A 9,819-nucleotide genomic window follows, 5' to 3' on the forward strand; every position below is an offset into this window, starting at 1 on the left:
ATCAGATCAGCTCAGTGGGCGAGAACTGCCGATAGAGACACGGGCAAGAAGCACACGCTCTTCTTGATCAACCGTGCATGTGCACACACGCACAGGATTCGCCGTCCACCACGGAGGCGCCAGGAGACCCGGGAGCGCTTCGTCTTTGTAGCGCAGAACGCCGCGTGGATCGTCGGGGCTCGTGGCTGCAGCTGTTGTCTGGGCGAGCACACCATCCTCCCCTCTGCGTTCCCTCTCTCTCTCTCTCTCTCTGCGTTCCCTCTCTCTTGTTCCATCTCTCCCTCCCTCTCTCTGCGTTCCCTCTCTCAAGCGTTCTTTCCTGAGAGGCATTAAGAGAGATATATGCTGAAAAGAGCTGGCAAAGGTCAAAGTGTGTAATGTGTGATAACAGATTGGTGACTGAGTGGCAGTGAATGGTTCTTCACACGCTGCACTAGAAGGGGCAGTAAATAATAATAGTAAAGTGAGCTTAGACTTGGCCTAAGAGAATGCATTCTGTCCTAACTAAATATCTCCTTTAGTTTTATTTGCACGCCACAGCTTAGCGCTGAAAATATGCATGTTCAGAAATGACCGCCGATCACAGGACATCCGCCATTCATGTCCTCCGCGTCTCCTGAGCAACACGGTACTGGACGGTTCTTAGGAGTAAGAACCGCCCTGTTTGAGTTTGCCTTCTTTTCCTCTCTCCCTGGTGTAAAGATAGAGCACTAGTGACACTAGTGACAGCCCCTCGCCAGCACACTGCATCCCAAGAGCCCTCGTTAAGCTCGCCTTCGGAAAAGCCAGCAAAATTAGAGTGGGAGGATAGCACTCTTTGATATGGGCCCTTTCAGAGCGTGGTTACACAACGGATAACCATGGAAGGAAAAACATTATATAGATATGTGTGTGTGTGTGTTTCAATATATATTTCTACTGTGAGATGGGAGAAGTGATTTGGACAACTCAAGGCTCCACAGAAGAGACAGAAACTCGGCGTGACTATGCTGAGAGCCGTGAAGACAACAAGCAAAGGACGAGAGAGCAGAAAGCTTTGTGCAATAAGACCCAACTCATTAGTCCTTTTGTAATATGCTGAAACAATCCCAGAGAGGACCTGACAATTAACTCACCCATTATATCCAATTAATTAAAAAGAGATATCTTACAGGGACATCTAATTATGCTATTTCAGTCAACCTTATTTGTAAGTCATGCTTCACCATTACGCGCCAACATAGTGATGAAGCACAGAAGTGGGTGGGCAATGTAAGCTCAGGGTTCCACCCCACTGGACACATTTACTTAACTTATATTTAAATAAGAACAATGTTAGCAAAGTCACAGGCCAGAGGAGCTCTATCAGACAATTAACATTCTTACCTTTCTGAGACAGACAGACGCCCGATTCAAGCACACACACTGGCTAATGCGCCCTGTTAAATGAAGTCTGGCCATTTTTTCAGTAAATCAGGATTTCATGTTTTAGTGCATTTCCATAACCTTGTGGGATGGCACGTGCCTTTGGTAACCTTGTCTGTCAGAGAAGATTGATGGCTAATATTAAAAGGCTGATGTCACGCTGAGGACATGTGCAGTTTGTTGGTTTATGGGTGACGTGATTATTGCTGAAGTCCACAGAACTGACAGTCAGACGCAGGTAAATTTCTCCAGCACAAGACTCTGAGGGCAAAGCATACAAAGATTAGTAATTATCCAAAGATATTTACATTTGGAACCTTGGAATTGGTATTCAGGTTGTCATCTCTCTCTTTTCTCACACACACACACACACACACACACACACACACACACACACACACACACACACACACACACACACACACACACACACACACACACTTACCAGTCTAAACAAAACTTTCAAAATAACTTAGTTTTAATACAAAATTAATGAGGATTATGTACCCTTATTAGCTGATGAAAAAGCCATTAAGTAACAGAAAATTGCATAAATTATAACCTGTAATCAAATAATTTACCATACAACTAATGTATATGTTGATATATGAGAATAAATGTCACACACCAGTATGCCTGCTGTCTGCATAGCCTGCATAAAAAAACACCAATCAAAATGTGTCAAGTTCAGTCAATGACAACAAAATGCATGTTAAGCAAAATGCATGTATAATTAAAAAACAGCACCATACATCAAAGGAGCAAACAACCATTTCTCTGTACGTCATAGCAAGCTATACATCAGCCAGGTACATTTAAAACAACCCTCCAGCCTAACCAAAATGTACACGATTACCCGCACTGCCAACAGAGAAAAATACTGCCATCCTCTGCGCCTTCTAACAGCGACATCGGCCCCACAGTGCCGTGTTTGGTGGCAAAGGCCTGAGAGTGGGTCCTCCAGCTGCTTTGAGGTATCTCCCAAAGTGCCTGACTGAAAAGATGGAGCAGCAAAATGTGTTTGGGAGATGGCGCACACGTTGCGTGTTTGGGAGGTGGCGCGTACGTTGCGTGTTTGGGAGGTGGCGCGTACGTTGCGTGTTTGGGAGGTGGCGCGTACGTTGCGTGTTTGGGAGGTGGCGCGTACGTTGCGTGTTTGGGAGGTGGCGCGTACGTTGCGTGTTTGGGAGGTGACGTGCACGTTGCGTTTGGAAAGTGGTGTGTTGCGCAATAGCTGCTTGCTAGTTTCCTACTACACAGGAAAACACTGTGTAACGTGGTATGTAAATTAATATAGCAATGTCATCATTTTAATAAATGAGTTCAAACGTCCATGGATGTTAAAAGAAAAAATATGATACAGAAAAAAATACATGATTGGAAACCTAAATGCAGTAGATTTAAAATGAAGGCAGTTTAATTTATTAAAATATAAAAAAAAAAGAGAAATATAGGCAAAGAATAATACGTGTTGAACAAATGGGAATAGTGATTTGAAATCAGCATCACTTGGAGTAATAGATTAGAATAAAAGGTAAGAGTGGAAAGACAAAGAAAGAAAGACAAGAAAAGGAGTTGGAGGGGACGGACGCGCTTTCATATTTCAGCTCATATTAGATTTCTGTTTCTATATTACAAACCCAACAGTCCTACCTGCAGGAATCTCGACAGAGACGGTTTGTTGCTAATGTGTGTTTACCACGCTGGCTTTGTTCCTTCTACAGGACATCTGCCGTGAGTTTATCATCACTACGCACTCCATATGTTCTGAGAATAATCTGAGATTGATTGGAGAAATGTGTGTGTGGGGGTGTGTGTATGTGTGCATGCGTGTATATGTGTGTGTGGTTATGTGCGTGTGCATGTGTGCATGTGTGTGGGTGCGCGTGCAGGTCTAGCACAAGCTGTAAACCTCCACGTGGAAGTGTGCATGAAGCCATACAGATTCAGACACTCCAGCAAACTGACAGGTTGAAGTATTGGAGGCCATCACACACTCCTCACACAGCTATTGCTGCGACTGTGCTGAAGAAAAGGAGATGTTTGGTGGATCTTGGAGAAGAAAGATCAGATCAGTCACAGTCACAGTGAAAAACAAGACTAATTCCAGCAGCTACACTGGAGGAGTTACAGGACTTCACTGAGATCTTAGCTATTCGGAAAGCTGGACTCTGTCGGATTGCAGTTTTTGTGCTTCTAGGTGTCACATTTCTGGGAGATTGAGCTAGAGATGATGTAGCAGGAAACATCATCTACCTAACTAACAGTTTCTATAGCCCACAGTAGTACTACAGTATAGCTGCATGTGTACAATACAGCTGTAAGTCTACTACAGTATAACTGTACATGTATGTGCACTACAGTACTTGTGTATTCGTACTACAGCATAACTGTACATGTATGTGCACTACAGTACTAGTGTATGCATACTACAGTATAACTATGTGCACTACAGTACTAGTGTATGTGCACTACAGTACTAGTGTATGCGTACTACAGTATAACTATGTGCACTACAGTACTAGTGTATGCATACTACAGTATAACTATGTGCACTACAGTACTAGTGTATGCGTACTACAGTATAACTGTGTATGTGCACTACAGTACAAGTGTATGTGTACTACAGTATAACTATGTGCACTACAGTACTAGTGTGTGCACTACAGTACTAGTGTATGCGTACTACAGTATAACTGTCTGCACTACAGTACTAGTGTATGTGCACTACAGTATTAGTGTATGCATACTACAGTATAACTGTGTATGTGCACTACAGTACTAGTGTATGTGCACTACAGTACTAGTGTATGCGTACTACAGTATAACTATGTGCACTACAGTACTAGTGTATGCATACTACAGTATAACTGTATGTGCACTACAGTACTAGTGTATGCGTACTACAGTATAACTGTGTATGTGCACTACAGTACAAGTGTATGTGTACTACAGTATAACTATGTGCACTACAGTACTAGTGTATGCATACTACAGTATAACTGTGTATGTGCCCTACAGTACTAGTGTATGTGCACTACAGCATAACTGTATGTGCACTACAGTACTAGTGTATGCGTACTACAGTATAACTGTGTATATGCACTACAGTACTAGTGTATGCATACTACAGTATAACTGTGTATATGCACTACAGTAATAGTGTATGCGTACTACAGTATAACTATGTGCACTACAGTACTAGTGTATGCGTACTACAGTATAACTGTGTATGTGCACTACAGTACTAGTGTATGTGTACTACAGTATAACTGTGTATGTGCACTACAGTACAAGTGTATGTGTACTACAGTATAACTATGTGCACTACAGTACTAGTGTATGCATACTACAGTATAACTGTGTATGTGCCCTACAGTACTAGTGTATGCATACTACAGTATAACTGTGTATGTGCACTACAGTACTAGTGTATGCGTACTACAGTATAACTGTGTATATGCACTACAGTAATAGTGTATGCGTACTACAGTATAACTGTGTGCACTACAGTACTAGTGTATGCGGTTTGTGGTCAAAGGAGTGTTTATGTTGAGTAAACAAACAGAAAATGAATTAATTGTTCAATGAGTAAATGCTACCATTAACATTTGCAGTGTGATGTCAAATTTATATCAAAGATGCATTTCAGATTTCCAGAATTAAACATTTTCAGCACTCGGCAACGCTAAGAAAAGAGGAAGACTTAGGACAAGGTTCATATGTGTTCTGCAGTGCCAACGACGTCAGACTGGACGTGCGGTTTCCCAGCCAGACTGGACGTGCAGTCTCCTGGCCAGACTGGATGTGCACTCTTCCAGTAAGACTGGACGACGTCTTTAAACTGACTCCTGCCAGAATTTGTTGAGCTTCTCTGCAAATTGGTATTGACGTCATAACATTTGCTGTAGCTGGCTGTTGCCATCTCATTTACATTTTCCCGAAGCTGTGGGGTTCATTACGGGACTGGTGCCAGACGGAATGACAGTGGACAGGATGACACGGGCGCCCGCGTCTGATTGGTGCATCGGAGGGAAGCTGCGGTTCTCCTCGTCTCCTTTCCACTCGTGTTTTGCATTTACGCTGGGTTTGCTCACAGCAAGATCCACAGTTATAGCATGGCCTCCTGGATTCATTTTAGGCTGTATTTTTTGTTAAATACTTAAAAAGCACTGCCAGAGAGTGTCTTTCTCTCTCTCTCTCTCTCTCAGCCTGTCGCTCTCTCTCTGCCGGTCTCTCTCTCAACCACTCACTCTCAGCCTGTCTCTCACTCACTCACTCTGTCTAAGCCTATGTGTGTGTCTCTCTCTCTCCAGCTTTGTTGGGTGTGTCAGAAGCTATACGATGCGGATAGTGTGATGGCTTTGGCACAGTGATTCGCCATGAAAAGCTAGTAGGGTCCATTATCATTGGGCTTGTGAGAGTGTGTGTGTGTGTGTGTGTGCGTGCGCGCTTGTTTTAAAACACCCCGTTTTATTTCTTGGCCGAAGAATTTCATGTCTGATGGATCCCTTTTTTCCATGACACCACATGCTGGCTGACTTTGAAGCTGACAGCGTAGCAGGCCTGCTCCAGAGGGGACCACGGGTCCACTTCTGAGTGCGCGCTATTTACAGCACTAAGCGGCCGGGCATGAAAAGTCACCACTGCAACCTAAAACCGCGCACATCGCACTTACGGTCGCAGCCGGCAGGCCCTTCATTAGGAAAACAGTCCCTCACAAAGCTCTTTTGTTCTTTATAATGCTGTTTGACCATGCTGGAGGTCCTCTCTGAGTCCCGGGATTAAGCGCCTACAGAAAGCCGCTCCCTGACCCCTTCATCACGCTGCGTCTTACACAACGAGGCGTTTGAAAGGAGGGAGAGCCAAGCCAGACCCTCCTGCCAATACAGGGGGGACTAAGTGGGCAGGTAGCACGTGAGTGGGCAGGGAGCACGCGAGTGGGCAGGGAGCACGTGAGTGGGCAGGGAGCACGCGAGTGGGCAGGGAGCACGTGAGTGGGCAGGGAGCACGTGAGAGCATCGACAGGCCCCGCACTGAGTCACTGTGGAGATGTCGCTGGTCGTGAGGAGAGACAGCAGCAGATCTGAAGAACGAAAGGAAAAGAATGACTAAATGAAAAAAACTGGTTACATCACCGTAGAAACAACACACACACATGGATGTGTGTGTGTGTGTGTTCCTGTGCTCTGTAATGGTGGTGATGATGGGCTGGAAAGTGAGAGTGACTCAGCCTCCTCACTGCTGGTGAGAGCGGGCTCCAGTGAGACGAGATTAAAGCGCACATACACACACACTCTCACATACACACACACACACACACACACACACACACACACACACACACACACACACACACACACACACAGCCATCAAATGCCTGTGGAGCACAACCCACATAGCCCAGTGCACAGCACTGAGAGCTTCAGAGCAGCACACACACACACACACACACACACACGTAGCACAGCTGCCCACACTTATGCGGTGTGCATTAATGGAAAACTCTGCCCTAAGACAGGCAGGGTCAGCTGAGGAGGAGATGATCGTCACGTGTTGGAACACGTAGAATGCCGGCCATGTCCATCACATTGGGTCTGTTTTGAATGCGCGTGTGCTCAGTATGAACCCAATGTTCGCTTTGAAAGAGGATGACTGGCCAGTATGTAACTGGCCACTTTAACACCCTCATCACACCCACCCCTTCTCTCTCCCCCTCACACTCTAGCTATCTCTCTGTCTCTCTCACACACACACACACACACACACACACACACACACACACACACACGCACGTTCTGGCTGACTGAGGCCCAGCAGTACAATGTTAAATGAACAACCTCCTGATTTGAAGGAAACAAACAAGGGCAGGGTACAACCCCAGGAACCATCGGGCAGAGGATCGGGCGGCCAGACTCAATGCCAGACACTTCCCGTTATCACACATAACCGTATGCCAGCCAAATGAGCCCAAATTATGCAAATAAAATGCAAATTACAAACATACCAATCAAACATGATAACTGTGTGAACTCTTGTCCAGGATCTGTGCAGATCGCTTCTTCAGAACTGTGCACCGTCACGTTGCATTTGCCTACAGGATGAGTGGCTATAACTGCACTTGCTGCTTGTGGGCTGGTTGCTTCATAAATAAACACATACTGGACTTAATGGAAATGCCATATCACATGAAGAATTATTCATTCAGACCAGTTCTCACTGGTGCAGGTCAGTAAATCACCACTGGGCTCAATTTCAGAAAGCTGCAATTTTAGCTCTTATCTGTTGTACAGCATTCGTCGCACTGAACGTGAAAACTGAACGTGAATACTGATTGTGAGAGCCCTTTGACTAAATCACGGGAGAACCGGAACAGCCTCTCTGGACTCTATTATGTTAAACAAGGGATTTAAAAAAAAAAAAAAAAAAAGTTCAAAGGCGAAGTGTCATGATTATACGCGTAAGCTGGGCGAGCTGTGGCGCACACAACAAGCCAACACACGTGGAAGGCCCTGATTGGTCAGGCAAGGATTAGTTTGTCCCATACCGTCACACGTCTTCGTCTGTGTAGCCTCCAGCGTACGTGCAGCAGCTGCCGGCATGGCACTGGTGTTCTGGTGAGAGACTGGCGTGTGCACGCACTCGCTCCCTGACTGAGCCTTCACATCTCACGGAGGCCGTGTAACCCTGGAAGAAACTGTGGACTTGTGTTAAACAAAGAGGAAAAAGGGGGGAGAGAGAGAGAGAGAGTCGGAGAGCAATGAAATTCATGATAAACGGACTAAAAGTCCAGGCCATCTGCCCAAACACGAGTGGACACTATCAGTCATACCCTCCTATTCTTTTAATGACCGTACTCACGTCCATTTCTAGCAATTCTGCACCCAATTTGTACCTACAATATACACTCTCTCACACACACAGGGAGATTAGGTTATGCAGAGGCCTACTGGGTTGCCTGTGAATTGGTATATTGGTCATGCTCGTCTTCTGTGGGATTTTAACACACAGCTGCACATTAAAGACCCAACTGTGGACTGACCTCCATATCAGGCAGATAATGAAAGACATATAGGCATATAAGGCACGTGATTGGTCAGTGGGACACGTGGACAGCAGGAACGTGATGTGATTGGTCAGTGGGACACATGTGGACAGCAATAACGTGATGTGATTGGCCAGTGGGACACGTGGACAGCAAGAACGTGATGTGATTGGCCAGTGGGACACGGGGACAGCAAGAACGTGATGTGATTGGCCAGTGGGACACGCATGGCCTTAGGCCAGCATGGGAATGGAACAGTACACCAGCTCAGAACTGTCACACTGCACTCAACCCTCCATTTCACCATGGCAACAATCTACACAGACAAACACAGTGTTGTGGTGGGTGGAGGTGTGGTCAGTGGTGTGGTTTATAATTTTGTACTGTGTTGTTATATAATAAAATTGCATCTTAACTATATGGTGATGGCTGATGTCAGACATCAGAAATAAAGTCTTGCGTGTTTAGAAATATAAGCAATGTTGAGTTTAAAACATGTACATCTTCCCTTTTACATATTCTCAGGGTTTTAAATGTGTGAATGTTAATTCATTTACTGCTTAGCATTAAATAGGGACAATTTTACAGTTTTTGTGTTTAGGTTTTGTAAAAAGATTCCCCTTAACTACAATTTCATATGAATAATCTGATATACTCCAGCTCCCAAATAGTTGTGAAAGCTATAATCCACGTCATGTGTTTGTAAATGTGTGTGTGTGTGTGTGAGAGAGGGATGTCTCTCTCTCTCTGTTCCCCCACACGTGTGCTCTCTCTCTGTGTTCCCCCCGCGTGTGCTCTCTCTCTCTGTTCCCCACGTGTGCTGTCTCTCTGTCCATTTCCCCTGCGTGTGCTCTCTCTCTCTGTCTATTTCCCCCACGTGTGCTCTCTCTCTCTCTGTTCCCTGCGTGTGCTCTCTCTCTCTCTGTCCATTTCCCCTGCGTGCTCTCTCTCTCGCTCTGTTCCCCACGTGTGCTCTCTCTCTCTGTCCATTTCCCCTGCGTGTGCTCTCTCTCTCTCTCTCTCTTCCCCATGTGTGCTCTCTCTCTGTTCTCCCTGTGTGTGCTCTCTCTCTCTGTTCCCCACGTGTGCTCTCTCTCTCTGTTCTCCCTGCGTGTGCTCTCTCTCTCTCTGTTCCACACGTGTGCTCTCTCTATCTGTTCCCCACGTGTGCTCTCTCTCTGTTCCCCACGTGTGCTCTCTCTCTCGCTCTGTTCCCGTGTGCTCTCTCTCTCGCTCTGTTCCCCACGTGTGCTCTCTCTCGCTCTGTTCCCCACGTGTGCTCTCTCGCTGTTCTCCCGTGTGCTCTCTCTCTCTGTTCCCCACGTGTGCTCTCTCTGTTCTCCCTGCGTGTGCTCTCTCTCTGTTCTCCC

General features: G+C 45.8%; 1 protein-coding gene across 1 annotated transcript in view; it reads right to left on the minus strand.

Annotated features, from left to right (window-relative positions):
• Positions 1-8,271, minus strand: part of LOC113583146 (uncharacterized) — a 34,056-nt gene extending 25,785 nt beyond the window's left edge. Inside the window, exons 1-2 of the mRNA XM_081708034.1 lie at positions 8,266-8,271; positions 7,952-8,029 (exon numbers count right to left, since the gene is read on the minus strand). Coding sequence (XP_081564160.1) covers positions 7,952-8,029; positions 8,266-8,271 — 84 coding nt within the window. The remainder of the gene's footprint in view (positions 1-7,951; positions 8,030-8,265) is intronic.
• Between the last annotated feature and the right edge of the window lie 1,548 nt (positions 8,272-9,819).

The sequence above is a fragment of the Electrophorus electricus genome, chromosome 26 (assembly GCF_041902795.1).
Source record: "Electrophorus electricus isolate QZ-2024a chromosome 26, ASM4190279v1, whole genome shotgun sequence".
In the NCBI taxonomy this organism is placed as follows: Eukaryota; Metazoa; Chordata; class Actinopteri; order Gymnotiformes; family Gymnotidae; genus Electrophorus; species Electrophorus electricus.